The sequence below is a fragment of the Eucyclogobius newberryi genome, unplaced genomic scaffold (assembly GCF_026437365.1).
Source record: "Eucyclogobius newberryi isolate DKJ021-1_F unplaced genomic scaffold, fEucNew1.0.hap1 SCAF_5, whole genome shotgun sequence".
Taxonomy (NCBI): domain Eukaryota; kingdom Metazoa; phylum Chordata; class Actinopteri; order Gobiiformes; family Gobiidae; genus Eucyclogobius; species Eucyclogobius newberryi.
Window position 1 is genome coordinate 31,137,441 of NW_027316167.1, and position 20,212 is coordinate 31,157,652.

General features: G+C 39.3%; 1 protein-coding gene and 1 long non-coding RNA gene across 2 annotated transcripts in view; both read left to right on the forward strand.

Moving 5' to 3' along the window:
• Positions 1-20,212, forward strand: part of LOC140381380 (uncharacterized) — a 355,558-nt gene that overhangs the window by 27,558 nt on the left and 307,788 nt on the right. The gene's annotated exons all lie outside the window — the stretch shown is intronic.
• efl1 (elongation factor like GTPase 1) overlaps positions 7,666-20,212 on the forward strand; it is a 148,970-nt gene continuing 136,423 nt past the window's right edge. Inside the window, exons 1-7 of the mRNA XM_072465005.1 lie at positions 7,666-7,796; positions 8,644-8,711; positions 8,792-8,876; positions 10,751-10,884; positions 12,134-12,271; positions 13,427-13,635; positions 15,972-16,095. Coding sequence (XP_072321106.1) covers positions 7,706-7,796; positions 8,644-8,711; positions 8,792-8,876; positions 10,751-10,884; positions 12,134-12,271; positions 13,427-13,635; positions 15,972-16,095 — 849 coding nt within the window. The 5' untranslated portion in view covers positions 7,666-7,705. The remainder of the gene's footprint in view (positions 7,797-8,643; positions 8,712-8,791; positions 8,877-10,750; positions 10,885-12,133; positions 12,272-13,426; positions 13,636-15,971; positions 16,096-20,212) is intronic.

A 20,212-nucleotide genomic window follows, 5' to 3' on the forward strand; every position in this document is an offset into this window, starting at 1 on the left:
TGCAGTCGGGCAAAGTCTTATTCCATATTGGTTTTCTGTTCTAAAAATTCTGAGGCATCTATTTTTAGGGAATTTGAGACAACAGTGAGACAGCTGTGCTTTGGGACGACAGGGAATTGTAGTGTGCTTTTACTGGTATTTGTACTGTGCTTTTACGCGCTGGTATTTAGGGCTCTGTGATTAAACGCAGTTAGAATTCATGCCGTTTTTGTACCATCATTTCCTCCACAAACAAAATGACCGGTCTTAACCCTGTAGTTTAGATCTGTGCAAACAGCATTGTATTAGTTTGTCAGTTCATGCGCTTATTTCAGGCCTTCTTGGACATGTTTAAAATTTGAACATTGAACAAATTAAATCAAATCAAATCTAATCACAATTACAATACTTGACAGAAATAAACCATTTAAACCTTCTAGAATTATACTCAAGAACAAAGTTTACACATTTACTCAACACAAACGCAATCAACTTTATTATCCTAACATGATTAATTAGTTACGTTTTTACAATCAATAATCCACATTCCTTGCCCCCCTTCTCCTCATCTCCCAGGCCCACCTCGGTGCGTAACTGCTCCTCCGACCTGTGCAGCGTGCAGTGGCGTCCCGGGCCGTGGGGCAACTGCAGCGTTCCCTGCGGCGGTGGGTTTCAGTCCCGCCGAGTGGACTGCGCGCACCTCCGGACGGGACGGACCCTGGCCCACCAGCACTGCGCCTGGATGCAGAGGCCCTCCACCTGGCAACACTGCACCTCCGGCAACTGCAGCGGACACGGTGAGAGCCCGCGTTATGGCGAGGAGAGAGACGTCGCAGGGAGTATTTATCTCTCCCAGGATCAGGACTAAACTACACTGGGGACAGAACTGGAGGGAAATAGTTCTAACGCAGGTCAACTCTTAAACCGTAACGCAGGTCTAAAGACTAGTCCACTGCATGTTTTATTTTCTGTCACACTGCAAGACATGGGGAATTTAAGATGGTAAAACAGAAGACACATGATCAGTCACAGCTACGACCACATTTTTCCTGAGAGAATATCAGGAATATCTGTCTAACAATGAGGGCAGGGTAAGGTTTAGGTTTAGGTTAACAGTTTGGTTAAAGTGCCTCTCACAGGTCGGACGACTTATTGAACTGGGGTTAGGGTTAGAGAATAGCACATTTTTAGGTGTATAATATTACTTCCTGTTTGTAATTGATGACATCACAGTAGGAATTAACCCCTGTCACTTTTTTTTTATTTGACAACAAAAAATATAATGAGAGTGATTTTATTTTGTCAAATTAATGTTTAAATAGTGAAAAAGTAGTTTCTTTTGAGTAAATTATGCTTAAACTTCGACTGGAATGAGCATCCCTAGTGCGATGTCACTTCCTGTCATTTTCTACAGATTTTTCAGCGTTTTCTCCTCATTTACCTACTCAATTGGTGTAAAACTATCATTTACATGTACAACAGGTATAAACCCACTAAAAGTCAAAACTAAAAAATCGTACAAACCTGTCATAGGCACTTTAAGGGTTAAGCTTTTGGACCATAAAAGTCCCGCCACGAAATGCCAAACATTTAGTGAATCAAATGTGGTAAAGTCACCTTAATTGTCTTAATTAGCTATTGCTAGCGTTACATAGCAGTGTTTCTACATTTGGAAAAGTGACTAAATGAAAGAGAAATGGAGCGATGTGGCCTTGGTTCACGGCTGAGCTCCTCTGCTGTTACTCTGTGGAGCGTTTGTGTTTCCCGTGATGGTAGACGAGGGGAAAGGCTCACTCTGCAATCAACTGTCCAAACTATCAGGCACGTTTGATATCAATTGCAGCTCGTCTTTGGTCGCACGGCGGCCCTTGTCTCACTGCGGGGCCACGTTTTTGAGCCAAGACTCTCAATCAGAAATCGTTCCCGGCGTGCCCGTGGACAGATGGCTTAAATCAGGACAAACCTAGCTCTAAAATAGGACTGAATCATGACTCCATCAGGACAATAGCGGGTCTAAAATACGTAGGAGTAAATAATGAGGGGCTTCCTGGTAAAGAAAAGCGGGAAATATACATTTAATTATCAGTTTGTGACAGTTTCTGCTGCTCTGTTTTTGTGCCCATTCCTCAAAAAGATATGATTAAAAAGTAAGTAGAACTCGCTTTCGAGTTGAAGCGCCTGAAGGGGTTTTGAAAAGTTGTTATAAAAAAATATTCCAAAAAGTGATGAATGTGTTTTCTTTTGGACTGGCCCTTGCTGACCACACACTTCAGTGCTTCTTTTACTGCTAAAGATGATAAACGTTCTGCTGCTTCCGCCATCACACAGACAGACTTATTCAAGGGTTAGTCATAAAAACATTAACTGTGGAGGAAGTGCTGCTCTGACAGATGCTGCACAGCTAAAGATACTGTCGGTTCAGTTTGAAGCGCTGCCGAATAGAACAACTTCAGTATATTTTGTTTAAATACTTTAAAAGACTTGAAACTCAAAGCATTGGGTTTGGACTTGACCTCGGACAACACACTTGGACTTGCGACCAAAGACTTGAGATTAAGACTTGAATTATCAAAATCTGCCCAAATACTGTTTATGCAGAGCTCATCTGAAAAGCTGGTAAAACATCAATGTCGGCCATGAAAAAACCCATCGCCCGATCCATTGACACTCTTCATTTTGTGTAAACCTCCTGAAGGTTCTTATCAAGGTTCTGGCAAAAAGAGCAATAGAATTCTTCTGTTGAGCATTTTTCAGGCTTATACAACTTATTTATCACCCCTTACCATTATTTCATGTTTTAGAACTTGAAATATTGTACAAAAGGTATTTATCCCTAATTTATGAACACACAAAACATTTATCTTACCAACAAAGGGCTGATCGAAGGGATGGAGCATCTTGAGAAATAAATGTTGCTCTTGGGAGATTATTCACACTGACATAAATGACCAAGTCCAAGGTTTTAAAGCTCAAAAGGGTGTTTAGTTAGGGCTCTTAAATGTGCTCAGACTGACATAATTCCAGCTCATTGTTCCTTGTGTCTCTTGTTCCAGGTGAGTGCAGAGACAGCACTCAGCACTGCAGTGTGGTGCGGAGGCTCAGGCTGTGCCACTCGCCCATGTACAAACACAGATGCTGCCAATCCTGTTCACAGGACGTGGACTCCACCTAGTGGCAGTCAGCAGAACTACATATACTATCTTAGGAACTGAAGGACTGGGAGAGAAAGACTTCTCACGGGACGATGAACTGAGATGGATTGCGCTGAGATGTTTTGGGGGGTCTGGACCTGAGATATGAACAAATTGTGTGCGAGGAGAGACTGGTACCACTCTGACCCTGCGTCACCACTCAACCACCAGCATTCACACGCCCACAAATGAAGAAGAGATGAGTCGGTACTAAATCCAGTGTTGCTCTCATCCTTGAATATTTCATGAGAAACAATTAGTCGGCTCCCTGACAATCTCCTGAGGAGCGAGAGGGAAACACATCGAGTCCCTCCAAATGCAATTTGACTAAAGTAATTAAACTGACTCAACCAGTGAAAGGTTTGTCACTCATGCAGTAAAGGTGCAGGGGTCTGACTAACCATTAAAGGTGCACTTTGTATCTCTTCTGGTGGAGGGCATGCCACAGTGTCTCATGGAGATATTACTGCTTTGCTTGGAATGTTCCACAGTTTGGCATTATATATCTTGAATCTTTACAACTACAAGTGGTTTTATTGCTCAGAAATACCCTGAAAAACATGCATTCTTTCTGTGTGCAGGTACGCCTCTCCATAGATCTGACCTGTAATTGTCTCTATAGAGATGGGTTCATTGAAAGGAGACATGTTATGCTTTTTCCAATACTTTTTATTGAACCGTAAACCGCTATATTTTTCAGCTTAGTAATGCAAATCAATCCATTTACTTTCTGATCCAAACAGCAAAACGTATAAGCTCCGCCTCTTCATAGTGACGTTTCACAATATGGTTTCAGTAACTTGTAAGTTGATTTTGGATAAACTTCCCCTTTAAAGCCATTCCCCTTTAATGCCATTCTCTTGAAACTTCTTGGCAAAGCAACGTCATTTCCCAAAACCAGAAATGTTTCATTGTCAACTTCAAATATGGAGTCTCTAGTTTGTATTAGTCCTCAGAAAACATACTTTGCATTTCAAAGTAATTAATTTATTGTAAACTGGTCCTGAGACGATGGTCTTTTGACAAGACACTGAATTATTTCCACATAATACATTGGTAACGAAATTAATCCTCAAAATAAAATACTACCAAAACAAAATTAATATAAACCAGTAAAAGTAATATTGACGGTTCACGTTGAAAAGTGAAGTGGCAGAAAGTTTTGTTTTACTTTTCTGAATTGTGTGAAATGTAAAAAGCAGAAATACCTTTTATTATTTGTGAGAATCTATACATGACACAGACCGGAAATAACCCTGACCAAACATGACTCATGGAAGCAAATGACTAATTGACAAATAATCAAGGCAAAAATAATAATAATTTACACCATTATATTGAAGCGGCTCATTTGTTTTTATTTATTTTTTATTTCAACCCCCAAAAAGCGCCACAAATCACCCAGAGTGAGCAGGTTTCAGTGGTTATTGTTTGTGCCTCTTGGTTGTGTTGGTCGGTCCAAGTCTGCTGCAATGTACAGTGTCTTGTAAATACTGTGGTCCAAGTGCAATATCATAATGAGTGTATGTTTTCAGACGTTTTATTTTCATACCTCTCCATGTGTTTTTAACAGAGAAACAGTAAATCAGTTATATATATAGGCCTATCGTATGTTAAACAGGTGGTGCATTTGAACCACATTGTATTTGCATGAACTTAAATGAAGGTTTCGCTTTGTTGTGACGCCACTGTTTTTTTTAATTTCATCCAGATGCATTTAAATGTATCCGTGGTCCTGTTTGTGGCTTGTGGGCTTGCAGTTTGACATGGGAAAATAATTCATTAAAGTGCTTTTGTTAACAATGCAAAGGAATAAATACATTTTTCACAACGGTGACTGTGTGTAGTAATCAATACACTGTTTTATGTCTGTGTGTGTGTGTGCAAAAACAAATGACTTCATAGACCAAAGAGAGTTAGAAACATGACAATGACAAAAAGATTACCCGGAAGTGTGAAGATTTAAAGGTGCACTATGTAGATTTATTACGCTGTAGAGACTGTACCATGGAGATTTGTTTGTTTGAAAGTAAAGTCTTTGTACGGTTCATCACTTAAAATACAATACAATATCAATAGGATTATAAAACAGCAGTGCAAATACAGATAAGGTGTAGACATAAAGATGATATTGTCTTATTTAGCACTTTCTTAAGACAACTTTTGAAACTTAAATTGCTTAGATTGTACTGCCTACCCTAACTCTTGAGTGATGCATGTAGTTTATATAGGCCTATATTTCATTTAACCTATTTATTGCTGAAAAACATGCATTCATTCAATACGGGCTTTGTTGGGCTAGCCCTTATACTCCGTTGTAAATACATAAATATATTGCACACAGATCTATTTTTGGCCTTTCATGCCTTTAATGTTATGATTTATATTTTACTATTTTTTTTCATTGTTTATGTCGCACATATCACTGAAGCAAAATCATAGTTCGTGGATTTTAGTTCACTGGCAACAAAACCTTTTCTGAAAATCTGAAATCCAACAACGCAGGCTCCAGTGTTGCGTTCATCTTCCCCTTGTAAATATTAATATAAATATAAAATTAAAGTATAATATTTTATGCTCATGTTTTTCCCTAAATGCACATTCTATAGTTTAACAAATACATGAATCTGCTTGAATATTTCTTATTGCCGTTTTTATATTTCGGTAGTGCAAGTGTGTTTGATTGGGGTCTCTCATTGTACGACTGTACTTGAAAGCAGCACCAATGATAGCACAGTGGGCGTAGCTGACGTTGCTCAGCGACTTCCGGGAAAACAACGTGAGTAACAAACAGCACATGGGACACATATAATGACTTATTCTTCTTTTATAATTAAATTTGACGCTATCTAACACCGTTTGGACGCTGGCTAATGTTGTATTGTGCTATCGAAGCGGACATTGCGGTTGTTATGCAGTTAAGTTTTGGTTATTTAGCCGTAGCTACTAGCCACTGACAGTTCTGGAAGCAACTTGACCATCGGCTTTTACACGCATTTGTGACCATTTATTGCCCTTTTTACGGATAACTAACCGATTGCCTGGTTTCCTGCCGGTCCATAGAGAGACTTGTGGTACGAACAATAAATGGTTGAAGCATCTTCTCTAATACAAGTTATAGACACCTTGTTCTGTCATCAGAGAGTTCAAAATTAGTCAATGATAAAATTGTGTCAAAATGCAAATGGTCTTTATAACAAAAACAGAATTAATTTACAGGGTAGACATTTCAGTCAGTTTGCTTTTCTACTGTAAAATATTAAAAAACAGCCACCACAATAAAAAAAAACCTTCTGTTTTATAATTAAATGATATCTGCCCTCTCCGACCTCTCTATTTATTTTATACATAATAAGTATGTATGACAGCTTTTTAAGATCGACAAATTTTGACTTTATTTGGTGTATTTGTACCTGTTTACCTGTACCTTTTACTCCAATCAATTAGGTATTGTGGAGAAAAGTCCAGAAATCTGCTGAAAATTACAGGAAGTGACATCACCCTAGGGACATTCATTCCAGACAAAGTTTATGCATAATTTACACAAAATAAACTACATTTTTGACATTCTAACCGTAATTTAACGAAACAAAGGTGCTCTTGTATATTTTCATTTGTGATTTTTTTTTTTTTTTTTTTTTTGTGACGTCTGATGACTTTTTTTCCAGTGTATGCTGGCTAATTTCCTAGTGTGATGTGATGTGTGTGACAGGAAGTGGAATTATAAACTTACAAAATGAGCTATTCTGGGATAACATTTTTATATTCTTTATCTTAAATTTAAATAAATAAAACTCAACTGTATTTTAGTTCAATGAGTGGCCCAACCTGTCAGAGGCACTTTAAGTACTCAAATGTGACATGGTAGCGCTCTCGCTTCACAGCAAGAAGATCCTGGGATTGATTCCCAGGTGGTGCAGTTCCTGTCTTTGTGGAGTTTGCATGTTCTCCCCATGTCAGCGTAGGTTTCCTCCAGGTGCTGTGTTTCTCCAACCACTAAAAACATGTGTATGAGTGAGAGTGAACGCGGGACAACGGATGAAAATGAGCCCACGCCTAATCCGTTTTATGTGTTTCATGTATCAAGTCTGTGTAAACCTTCATTTGTCCAGGAGTGTTCCATGTTTTATGTATGTTCATTAACATGCACTGTCCTGACCAAATAAATATAAAATTAGACTTTAAAAAAAAAGAACAATAGTAAATGGGCTCAGATATCGCACATCTGAGGGATTTTCATTTGCCAAAACCACCTTGATTTCTTATTTTGTAATATTCTGACGTTAATCCCAATTCATCCATTACTTGAAATCACACAATTTTCCATTTTACGTTTGCCTCCATTCTGGAATTCAGTAAATATGTCACTTGTTGACTTTACTGATCAAAAGACTATTGATTACAGATTAAATAAAGTATTAGTTTTACCATCATCATAGTCTCTAATGTGAAACTGTGATTGGTTTGGGTAAACAAAATTTCATGAGGTTTAATCCTGAACTGTTGTCATCAGGTGACATTTGGAAGTGTTCACGATGAGGCTTTCGAGTTTGGACAAGATCAAGACTCTGCAGAAAAATCCGGCCAACATCAGGAACTTGTGTATCCTGGCTCATGTGGACCACGGTATGACATTACACTTTTGTAATTATGGGCAGAAATATAACTCAAGAAAGAACAGTTACTTGAAAATTAACATTACTTGAGTAGAAGTACAAAGTGGTGACCGGAAATGACTCAAATGATAATACTAAGCAAACTAGTACTCGAGTAATTGACTGGATTTAACATCTGATTTATTATTTGTATTTTTATTTTACAATGTACTTGAAAGGACAAAACCTTAAACAATTCACAAAATATGGTATTTTTAACGAAACTGAGTAAAAGTAAACAATATATTAAGGGGCTAACACACATTTTCAAATAATATTATTAAGCTTCTGTCACTGACTGTGGAGAAGATGATGTAGTAATTACAAGTGCTTTTTTGGTCACAGCAAAATGAAACGCGTTCAAAAGAAACTATATCTTGGCAGATACTCACACATCCTGGTAAAAGTACACATTCAAGCGTATGCCACATCGAAATCGAAATGAACCGCAAAGGTGATTTAATCTAGGCAGCTCAAATATCAAAATTATTTCCTAGTCCTCCACAAAATAAGGGGGCGTTCATGGGCAATTTCCCAACTCGACAAGTGGTTCTCACCATAACTAACATAAGACACGACGGCAGCATTTACGGTACTCACAGGGGAAAGAGTAACCAAAACCTTTAATCAAGTGAGAGTAATGGTACTTCAAAGTGTGCTACAAGAAAACTATTTGGAAAAGTACAATTTCTTTAATAAAGTACTCAAGGAAATGAAACTACCACTTCTGCATATGTACATAAAGCTAAATTACGGATTGTACATATACATTTTAAAGCTCATACAGTCTGACTCGGCCTGTATTGATGTTTCTACAGGTAAGACGACGTTGGCAGACTGTTTGGTGGCCAACAATGGGATCATCTCGAGTCGACTCGCTGGAAAGGTGAATTATTTGATCACTTTTCTTTAGCAGATTCGAATGTGCAATGATTTGGTACTATAAATATCCTAATTGTTTTGCAGTTGCGGTATTTGGACAGCAGGGAGGACGAACAGCTCCGAGGAATCACCATGAAGTCAAGCGCCATCTCTCTTCATTTCACACATCGTAAGCTTTAGATATTTTCCTACAATTTAGTCCACTAAATAACGTCGTTAAAATTGTAGATGTGAATGGATCAACAACTTAAATTAAAGGGATGGGCAATGAAGCTCGAGATTTTTCAGTTCAAGATCATTTAAAGTTTTCTGACATTGTGGTGTGATAAATGTATTGACCCTGCAGTTTATCGAGTTGTTCCTTGTCTTTATTGTTTTGGCTAATGTACATCTCAGTGGAGGTTTTGTTCAGCTGGCCCACAAACATCCCAAATTTTGCTAATAATCAAATCAATCCCAAGCTCTCTGTGTCATTTTCTCAGAGTTAAGATCAGCATTTATATTTTCTTATGACTCTAGTACACCTACAATCGTTAAATTACCTGAGTAATGATGACGAGTGGCTGAGAAAAAGGGCCTGCATTTGATAAACGGAGGAACACTGACTCGCAACACGGCTTTACCGAAATAGCAGTTTGTCACTGGAACCAGACGATGACGGCCCTGCTTTTATTAACAAATAGATAAGACAGAAAACAAATAGAAAAAAACACAAAACGACCAGAGAGTATAAGTTAAAAGACATACCCAAACATAAATACAAGCAAAATCACGGCTCATTTAAATTAGAATAAAAGTCTCATTTGCTCTAAAGTGGATGTCTATGTGTCTGACGTCTGTCACTGTGTCAGTCCAGTCCTTGGTCGTTGGCGGTGTTCACTTCCTTGTTATGGCCTTTTTTCCTGCCGACAAAAGTACATTCCAAAGGTATCCTCTGATTGTGTCCATGGTAGAAGTTTTGAGGCCCAGATACATAGCTCCCAAGTTGATGTCAAAAACAGTCTAATTCATTGCGTTGTTTTGTGCACTGGGTGTCGCAGAATTGTCGCGAAAAATACTAATGGATAAAAAGATATGATTGAGAATGATACAGTTAACTTAAGGTAATTGTCCTATTTCTGTTGTTGTTGTTTTATGGTGGTTGTTATCCAAGTCTTACACTACCGCCAGACTTTATTCCTAATTAGTGTTACATTACCCCCAAGTGTTTTCTGTGTGTAGCCTGCGCCTGATGTTTTTAGCGATTATGTTACTTAGCAGTTCAGAGTTGCAAATCGGAGCCAGAAAATGATCCTGTCGTGTGAAGCCTTTGTCACTGTGTTGTGTCGGTTGAGCTTTTGAGTCACAAATGCGGGACGTTTGCGTTGTTTCCCCTGTCGTATTGTCGCGATATATCATTTACGTTACGATTGTGAGGAAAAAAACATCAAGATTATCCACGATGACTGAGACCACAATAAAACAACCGTGATATATGTTGTCTTATTTCATTTCCGTTGTCTAACACATTAGTACTCTCAAGTTTGTGACCAGCTGAAATTTCTCAGTGACAAAATAATAAAAATGTGACAAAAACAGGCAGAAAACAACGTATTTTACATTAAATGTATTCATTTGAACTATACTTTGAATAAAGACAACACTTACTTCTGCTTCTAAATAGCCAATATCATTATTTCATTAGTTTTTACGATTATATTGTGACCTAAATAATCACAATTATCGATTAAACCCATCATCTTCACATCCCTAGCGCCCCCTGGAGCTGCCAGGTTCTCTACAGCATCACTGAGCACCACTTGTGATTGAAACGGGCCGAGTTTGCGTGCGTTAAGCCGAGTAAAGCGGAGTAAAGCCAAGAAGGTGCGAAAAAAAAGCCCATCTGCGCCACTGTCAAAAGCCAATTTAATCTTTGTCGGTCCCAAGTCTAGAACATGAACAGACAGCAGACGATTTGCTGTCACATGAGCAAATCGATGTTGCGTTTCAGCCGTTTGCATATGACAGAACGGGTAACACGTCTCATGTACTGTCTGTGTCCAGGAGAGCAGGAGTACTTGCTGAACCTGATAGATTCCCCGGGTCACGTGGACTTCTCCTCTGAAGTGTCCACGGCCGTGCGCCTGTGCGATGGGGCCATCGTCATCGTGGACGCGGTGGAGGGAGTGTGTCCACAGGTAACTCCCCCGGCCTGGCTTTGTTTGACGACATCTTAATATTTACTGACGAGCTGCTTCTCTCCCGTGAGCACAACAAACAGAGCGCACGTGGAATGACTGTGGAGTTTGTGCTGCAGTGTATTATGGGAATTGTTTATGTGCGAGAGAAGAATATGTTTATCTCAATTGGTTTTCCCTTGATACAAAAAAAATGTTTATACTTGTTTTAAAGGACACATATTATGCATTATTAGTTTTGTTATTGGCCTTTAAACATGCTCTTGAGTATCTTTCGACATGTCTCTTAAAACAATGTATGTATTGAAAAGCACACATTACTTTCTATCAGTTCCCAGCTCATTCACTCAGCAGGATTTGGTGTTAGCGCGCCATCTGCTGGCAGCTGAGGGGATTACTATAGAGGAAAAAAGCCAAAGACTACTTTGGCCCCGACATGCAAATACCAGCACGGAGTTGTAATAAACAGGATTTGACGACGGAAATGCTCAAAACTGGCAACGTTGTATGGACTTGAAACGGCACAAGAAACCTCCAGATTTTGTGTTGCATAATATGTGTCTTTAAAGGTTATTTATATCTGACTCCATTGAAATCTTTGTGGATCGTTAATCCAACACATTCTTGTAAATGTATTCATGTATTTATTTGGCAGGGATAGTGTACATTAATGAATATATTTTCAGTCCAGTTCAAAATGTAATAAAGTAAAGTATCTGAAGTAAATTACAGATACCTACAATTTTATTGTATATAAAAGTAAGAGTAACTTTACTTCAAATAATCACTCGGGTAGAAGTACAAAAGAATAGTCCAAGGAGATACATACGTACATACATAACATACGACATAACAATATTCAGATTTATGATTTAGATACATTTTAGTTATGTCTTCAATCCAATAAAATGTGTCTTTTAATGTCTTTGTTCAGGTGTAGGGAAAAAAGCTGAAATATCACTTTATACAGTTATTAGAAAGGATTTTTAAAAGTTTTTTTTCTCTTTCTCAGCTCGTTTCACAGCATTTTTAAAAACAAACAATACACTCAATATTCTGTAAATGCACCAGATTTAGCCACAAGGTTACATATAGTCATACAGCATATCGAGGTGAATTATACGATCAGTTATTGCAAAGTTTTGACCCTGCCCCGTCTTCCACCTACAGACACCCCACTCTGCATAATTCAAAGTATCTCAAACTCATAATAAAGTGTCCCTTCACCTTTCTCCTCCCGCCGTGGTAGACCCAGGCGGTGCTGCGTCAGGCCTGGCTGGAGAACATTCCTCCCGTCTTGGTGATAAACAAAATTGACCGTCTGATCCTGGAGCTGAAGCTGACTCCGCAGGAGGCCTACACTCACCTGCAGAAGATCCTGGAGCAGGTCAGGACACACGGACGGTCACTCAAACACACAACGGGGTTCATAATCTCACCAGCTTCATGTCTGTGCGTAACGTTTTTTTCGTATTAAAAGTTATTTAATGTATGTATTTGAATTGGGACAGTGCATATTCAGTGATGTTTCAGCACCGGCTTCAACACAACTTTACCAGAGTTTGCACAATTGCTACATTTAATCCGTCGTCCCGAAGCAAGAGTCAAAAATAGTTAATTTGTGCCTTTTGTTCAATGTGAATAAGGTGTGTAATGGCAGGGATCAGATGAGGCAGTGCTCAAAGTGATGTTTTCTCTCTTAACTTAGGCAAACCAGCATAAAACACAAACTTTAATTTACCTTTGAACGATGTTCTTATATAACGGCGGTGTTCTCTGGTAAAAGGTTTCATTTTTAGGGTCAAAATAATTTGTTTATCATCTGTATTTCTCAAATGTATTTTGCTTTTTATTTTATTTGATATTTTATGTGTTTTCTTATTTGAAACTAGGACCGAGCATTATTGAAAATATCTATATTGAAAAACGGTGAAGTATTGTGATATTATCGTGACATTAGAATCTGGATCTTTATTGTCGTTGCACAAGCTGAGGTTCTCAGTTAAATCACACAATCTGAACATAATGAATTAGGAGCACATTATACAATAATAAATAGAGACGTCACCAGGACGAGTGTCATTGCCCAATGTTTGATATCATGATATTTGAATATACTTTTTTGACACAATAATTTATTTTAACGTATTAATTAATGCTTAAATGTATTAGGAAACTCAACTTTTTTCCAAATAAAACTTTTCAGAGACAAAACCAAGACTAAATCAAGGCTGAAATATGATGACTGAAGTAAAGATAATATGTACGAATAAAGTGTATTATTGATAAAAAATCAGATTTTTTTTTATTATTTTACAACATTTATATTTTAAAATGCTGCTGTTATTTGTTAAAAAAGGTATTTTCGTATTTATTTTTTGTCTGTATTGTCCAGAGAACCATTACGATTATTAAAAATATATATTTTTTTACAGCCGACTTGTCACAATTAGTTGATTAATTGTTGCAGCCCAATATTGCGATATCGATACTTTGGCGATACATTGTGCAGTTTTATTGGAGACATATCTTTTTGTTGTAGGTGAATGCAGTGACCGGCTCCTTGTTCACATCCAAAATTCTGGAGAAGCGAGCGGAGAAGGAGAGCGAGGAGCCGGAGAGGGAAGCGTCTGGGGAGCAGGTTTACGATTGGAGCGCTGGGCTGGAAGAAGCCGACGACTCAAACCTGTACTTCTCTCCCGACCAGGGCAACGTGGTGTTCGCCAGCGCCATCGACGGCTGGGGATTTAGGTAAAGCTTTTTATTCGTTTCTCTCTACACAAATCTGAGCAAAACGTCACAAACATGTCCACTTGTACAATGCAGTAAACAAAACAGACACAACAAACAACAACAATTCAAAAACCGAGCGCAAAATAAAAGAACAAAGGGCTCGAACCATATTTAAAACTGAACAGAAAAGTATACGTATATTTCTCGTTGTTATTCTTTTTTTGCAGTTATTTTTTCTAGAATATATTGATATTGAATATGTTTTTTTTTAAATAGTTTTAAACATAATTTTAATATTGTTTTGCTAAATATTATTATGAAAAAGTATACAGCTGCAAGTCTTGTTTAAAGAAGATTATGTAATTGTATTTGTCAGTTCTACATCACATTAATAATTAATAATTTAATGTACCATATTCAATGGTCAAATTAGTCTCAGGTCAAAAAGAAATAAGCAGATACTGTTACTGGGAGCGCTCAGATCACTTTGTTGTAGTAAAATCAGGTTCTCTTCCCAGATCCGAGCAGATACAAATAAACAGCAGGAAACAAACGGATCCGAGTATGCAGTAATAGACTATTAAAACGCTGTAAGTCTTCATTAATTGTTCTGTTGTCAAAAAGAGCTTATTCGGTTAGATTTATCAATATTTATTTTGCAAAATATACATCAACAAATGGATGGTAAAACATAAAAGTGTAAATAAAAATATGAAACATGCCTTTGATATTTTGAGCCGTTCACAGTGATTATTAATGGAAAACATTGTTTTTTTGTCTTTTGCCGACTTAAAAGCTGATTAGATTGCTCCACTTTCATGCACACATAAAAACAAGATGCATAGAACTCTAAATACATCAATAATAAGTCGTGTAAATAATCATTTCTGAAGTTGAAAATGTTGAAAGTTACCCTAGTTTTCACATCAGGTACATTATTGGCTCGAGCCAACAAGCCATTGTGATTTTGCTTATTATTCTGTGTTTTAATCCCGTACTGTAAAGAACATTTTGGCAATGGTTTTAGCAGTGTGTGCCACTAGATGGTGCTGTCGCTCAGTTTAACTTGTGAAGTCAGTGCGTCCCTCAGGCCCAGACAGTTTCTCCTCCTGCAGCTTCATCTCTACCTGTTAAAACCAGGTCACGTGACACATCATCGTCATAGCAAATCATTTGAGTTATGTAGAAAAAGGGGTGAAACTTCTTTAGCTTTCAAAGCGCACATTGCTAATCATTATCGCTGTAAAACTGTAATTAGCAGTGCAAATGGTCTCATAGGTCAAGTGTGTTTTCCAAAAATGTTTCATATTTCTTTCTGCTTTTCCTCGTGATTGTGGCCCTTGTTCAGCTAAATGAAAAGCCTCTCAGTGGACACTCGAGCCTGTGATTCAGACACTCGCAGCTTTTAACCACAGTCCTGTTTACCCATGATTGTCTCGCTGCTCAGAAAGTTGCCAAAAGACCCACTTACATCATTAATATTTGCCCATGTGGTTTGCTCTTTTGAATGTCTGTGAAAGCGGAACATTTGTTTTTCTCGTTTTCTTTAATTAGTTCATACATTTCAGGCAGTTTGAATCGCTAACTTGAGATTAAATATGAGTTTGTTCAGTGAATGTTGCAGTGTAGCTAAGCATGCATCGTGTTCGAGTTATAAGAAATGAATGTTGTAGTTTTCGAAAAGCTAACGGGTTTGTAAAGGTTCCAAGTACAATCCTCTGTAAAAACATACCAGAGAAAAGCCTTTTGAAAGTTGTCAAGGTTTTAACTCTTTTTTCATATATTGATGTGTCAATATTCCTTGTATTATTCACTCAGTCTTAGTCGAAACTTTTCACAGCTGCCTAGGGGCAATTTGCTTTGCGCTCATTTATGAAACATAACTATCATTTTTTACTAATTTAGTCATTGAATAATTGTTATTTGGACTTCAAAATATGCCATGATCTGAGAGAAGTGGTTTTATGACTAAGACAAAGCAGGAATCACATCCAAATGATACAGGAAGTGCGTAAATGTTTTGTTTTTTTATGACAAATTATTTTATTCATAATTTATTCAATCTAAAAATGTCTCAAGTGACATTATTTAAGATTTAAATATTTACAGGCCATTCACTATCTAATTTTAACAACTGATTCATCTGAATACTAATTGTCAGAGTACCGGTAATCAATTAGCTGAGTTTTACTCATCTTATTTAGTATCGGTATTTTATTATATTAAATATCTAAACACCTAAAGTTTAGGTATTCACTACGAGTTCAGAGTTCAAGACTTCAGATATTGTGTTTCTGAATCCAAAGAGTTCCTAATGTGTGATATAATATTGTCTTTATGATCGTGTGTTGCAGCATCCAGCAGTTTGCTCAGATCTACAGCGAGCGCATGGGAATCAGAGCAGCAGTTCTGCTCAAGACGCTGTGGGGAGACTTCTACCTCAACGCCAAGGCCAAGAAGATCATGAAGGGAGCTCAGGTGAGACACAGAGGAGGGGCTCAGGGGAGACGCAGAGGAGGAGCTCAGGGGAGAGACGCAGAGGAGGAGCTCAGGGGAGACGCAGAGGAGGAGCTCAGGGGAGACGCAGAGGAGGAGCTCAGGGGAGACGCAGAGGAGGAGCTCACGGGAGACGCAGAGGAGGAGGAGCAGCTCAGGTGAGACGCAGAGGAGGAGCTCAGGGGAGACGCAGAGGAGGAGGAGCTCAGGTGAGACCTAGAGGAGGAGGAGGAGGAGGAGGAGCTCAGGTGAGACTCAGAGGAGGAGCTCAGGGGAGACTCCGAGGAGGAGCTCAGGGGAGACTCAGAGGAGGAGCTCAGGGGAGACGCAGAGGAGGAGCTCAGGTGAGACCTAGAGGAGGAGGAGCTCAGGTGAGACCCAGAGGAGGAGGAGGAGCTCAGGTGAGACGCATAGGTGGAGCTCAGGTGAGACGCATAGGTGGAGCTCAGGTGAGACGCATAGGTGGAGCTCAGGTGAGACGCATAGGTGGAGCTCAGGTGAGACGCAGAGGAGGAGCTCAGGGGAGACGCATAGGAGGAGGAGGAGGAGGAGCTCAGGGGAGATGCAGAGGAGGGGCTCAGGGGTGACGCAGAGGAGGAGCTCAGGTGTGACGCAGAAGAGGAGCTCAGGTGTGACGCAGAGGAGGAGCTCAGGGGAGACGCAGAGGAGGAGCTCAGGGGAGACGCAGAGGATGAGCTCAGTGGACACGCAGAGGAGGAGGAAGAGCTCAGGTCAGACGCAGAGGAGGAGCTCAGTGGACACGCAGAGGAGGAGGAAGAGCTCAGTTCAGACGCAGAGGAGGAGCTCAAGGGAGACGCAGAGAAGGAGCTCAGGTGAGACGCAGAGGAGGAGGAGGAGCTCAGGTGAGACCCAGAGGAGGAGCTGGAGATCAAGTGAGACGCAGAGGAGGAGGAGCTCAGGTGAGACGCAGAGGAGGACGAGGAGCTCTGGGGAGATGCAGAGGAGGATGAAGAGCAACATGGAACATAAGTAGTGGTAAAAGGGCCAAACCTCGTACACAATAATTATCATTTGATTGTGAGCACCTTTTATTTTGTTAAATTCATGTTTAAACTGTCAGAAATTGTGATCCTACAGTAAAACGTCCTTGTATTTTGGTTAGAATTTTGAGTATCGCAAAGATTTTGAATTTCACTACTAATAACTATAACCAGTACTATCTATTTCTGACCGCTTCTTCATGCTTATGGTCAGATATGTGTGTTAGCTGTGACTCGACAAACGGAGAGAAAACGACAACGAGGAAACGGAACAAAAGCTGGTCTGTTTGGCCTTGTGGGTCCCAGAGTTCACTATGAACCCTTTACTTTTCCAACTCAATGTTCATAACTCATTATTACACATATAGAATAATGACTTTTTTTTAATAAATAATTTAGTTTGATGTAAATAGTTTCTCTAGATACCTTAGATTAGATGTTTCTGACAGGGAATTATGGATTGTTGACTACAAAAGCAGCTCAAAGACTATTTAAAGCACTGTCACACTTGCTTTTAATATGTAAATATGTGTTTGCTCAGGGTTAAAATCAGGTTTTTAGATCAAATTAATAACATGATGAATACACACAAACGCCCCACACATCCACATTTATCCAGTAACATCTTCAATTATCTGGTTTGCCCTGGATCGCCTCGGTGCTCTTGCAAAATGCTCTCGTCACTCATTGTTCCTTGCTTTCTTACGATTGACAAAGTTGACCAATTAGGCCGTTTAATGTCTGCCTTATAATGTCCTGAATATTGAGCTGAGGTTGTTATCTGGTCTCATCGCCAGGCAGCCGGTTGTGAAGTGGTCCGCTGGTTTTGGGTCGATACTATCAGGGTTGGCCTGTCACTCACTCCGGGGCCCGTCTCTATCACACGTCTCACTTCAGTCTGGACTCTGCTCCAAGACAGACACACTTTTTACTCTGTCAGGTCTTTGGAGTTAAAAAAGTTCGTGCAAATTCAGCGGATTTGTTTCGGATCACGATCCCTCTGATTATTCACTCCAGATTTTACGGTTTGCAAGTCATTTCAATAGTCTTAAATGTCCATAAATCAGATAATAATATTGGTGAAGTAAGCTGTGAGTAAACTAAAGCAGGACCTAAGCAGGTCTAAAACGGGACTAAAGCAGGACTAAAGCAGGACTAAAGCAGGACTAAAGCAGGTCTAAAGCAGGTCTAAAGCAGGACTAAAGCAGGACTAAAGCAGGACTAAAGCAGGTCTAAAGCAGGTCTAAAGCAGGACTAAAGCGGGTCTAAAGCGGGTCTACAGCAGGACTACAGCAGGTCTAAAGCAGGACTACAGCAGGTCTAAAGCAGGTCTAAATGGACTAAAGCGGGACCAAAGCAGGTCTAAAACGGGACTAAAGCAGGTCTAAAGCGGGTCTAAAGCGGGTCTAAAGCGGGACTAAAGCGGGTCTAAAGCGGGTCTAAAGCAGGACTAAATTAGGTCTAAAGCAGGACTAAAGCAGGACTAAAGCAGGACTAAAGCAGGACTAAAGCAGGACTAAAGCAGGACTAAGGCAGGACTAAGGCAGGACTAAGGCAAGACTAAGGCAGGTCTAAGGCAGGACTAATGCAGGACTAAACCAAGTTCAAAGCAAAGTGAGGTTTATGCATTAGCTGGTGATATTGATGAGTTGTTTCAGACTTTGCCTTGGATAAATGACCTACATTAACCTGTGTGGGTTTCTCATGGAGCCAGGTCGAGGGGAGAGAGTCGTGCAGATGCCGCTCTGTCTCGCCTCATACTCGTTTCCCTTTGGAATGACGAGTTATCTGAAGCACTTCTTCATCCCTCCCTTTCCCAGGCCAAAACGCATTACTCCGGTGATGTTTCCCCTCTGCCATAAAAAAAAGCATTGCCCGACTAATATAGGCTAATATTTCAAGGCGTTTACATCGCATCCTTTGCATCCGTCGCGAGAGCTGACCAATTAGAAAAAGTGGGTCGCCCGAAAAAAAAGTTTGCCAACCACTGCTCTCAATACTGAATAAGACAGGATATTGGGTTGGTTTGAAAAGAACTGCAGTCAAATTGCAGTCTTCGCAGTCTGGATAATTGCGACCATTCAAATAGCAATTTATTTTCTTTCCTTGGGCAAGACCCTTCCGTTGGTGTTGGAAAGGCCAAAGACCAGCGAGTTTGGAGTGGATGAATAATGACCACAGTCCTATTGTCAAGCTTGTAAAGAGAAGTACAAATGCTGGATATTATTATATGCGCTTTTGAATTGCTCATTATTGAATCAGTTTCTCCCCAAAAAATCTGTATATTACTAGAATGTCTTGAAGTGCCTTTGAGCGGTTGGACTACCCATTAAACTAAAATGCAGTTAAGATAAATATGTTTAGAATGTTGCTAAAAATGATGACACTGTTATCACAGAATAGCATTTTTTTTTTACGTTTATAATTTCACTTCCTGTTTGTGATTGATGACATCACACTAGGAAATTACCCAGCAAAAACCGGCAAGTAAAAATATATGAGAGCACCTTTATTTTGTTGAACTAATGTGTAGAAAGTCAAAAAAGTAGTTTCTTTGTGTAAATTCTGCATAAACTTTGACTGGAATGAGTGCTCCTGGTGTGATCTCACTTCCTGTCAATTTCCCACAGATTTTTCAACCTTTTCTCCACAAATACCTGCTCGATTGGTATAAAACTATATTTTATATTTACAACAGGTACAAATAGACCAATTAAAGTATATTTTTTTAAAAACCTGTCATAGGCACTTCTAATTATTTTGTAATTCTTCTTCCGCCATTTGTTGTCTTCTAGAAAAAGGGTTTACTCACAAATGCTGCTGTAGTATGACCTCGCTGTATAGACTGAGATGTAAGAGGCAAACATAAAGATGACAATGAGAAAATCCAACAAAAGCATGTTCGTTTAACCTTGGACTAATGATGTGAACACAGACTTCAAACTGAACCGTTCACACAAATGAAAGCGACTAAATAAAAGTTGTGACCTGCTACTCTCCGCTTTCCTCAAACTCCCGCTCTTTTGCTTTTCTATCTTTGTTCCGTGTGTTTACCGTCGCCTTGAATGTTGAGATTTTAATGGACTGGCTCTTCAGCC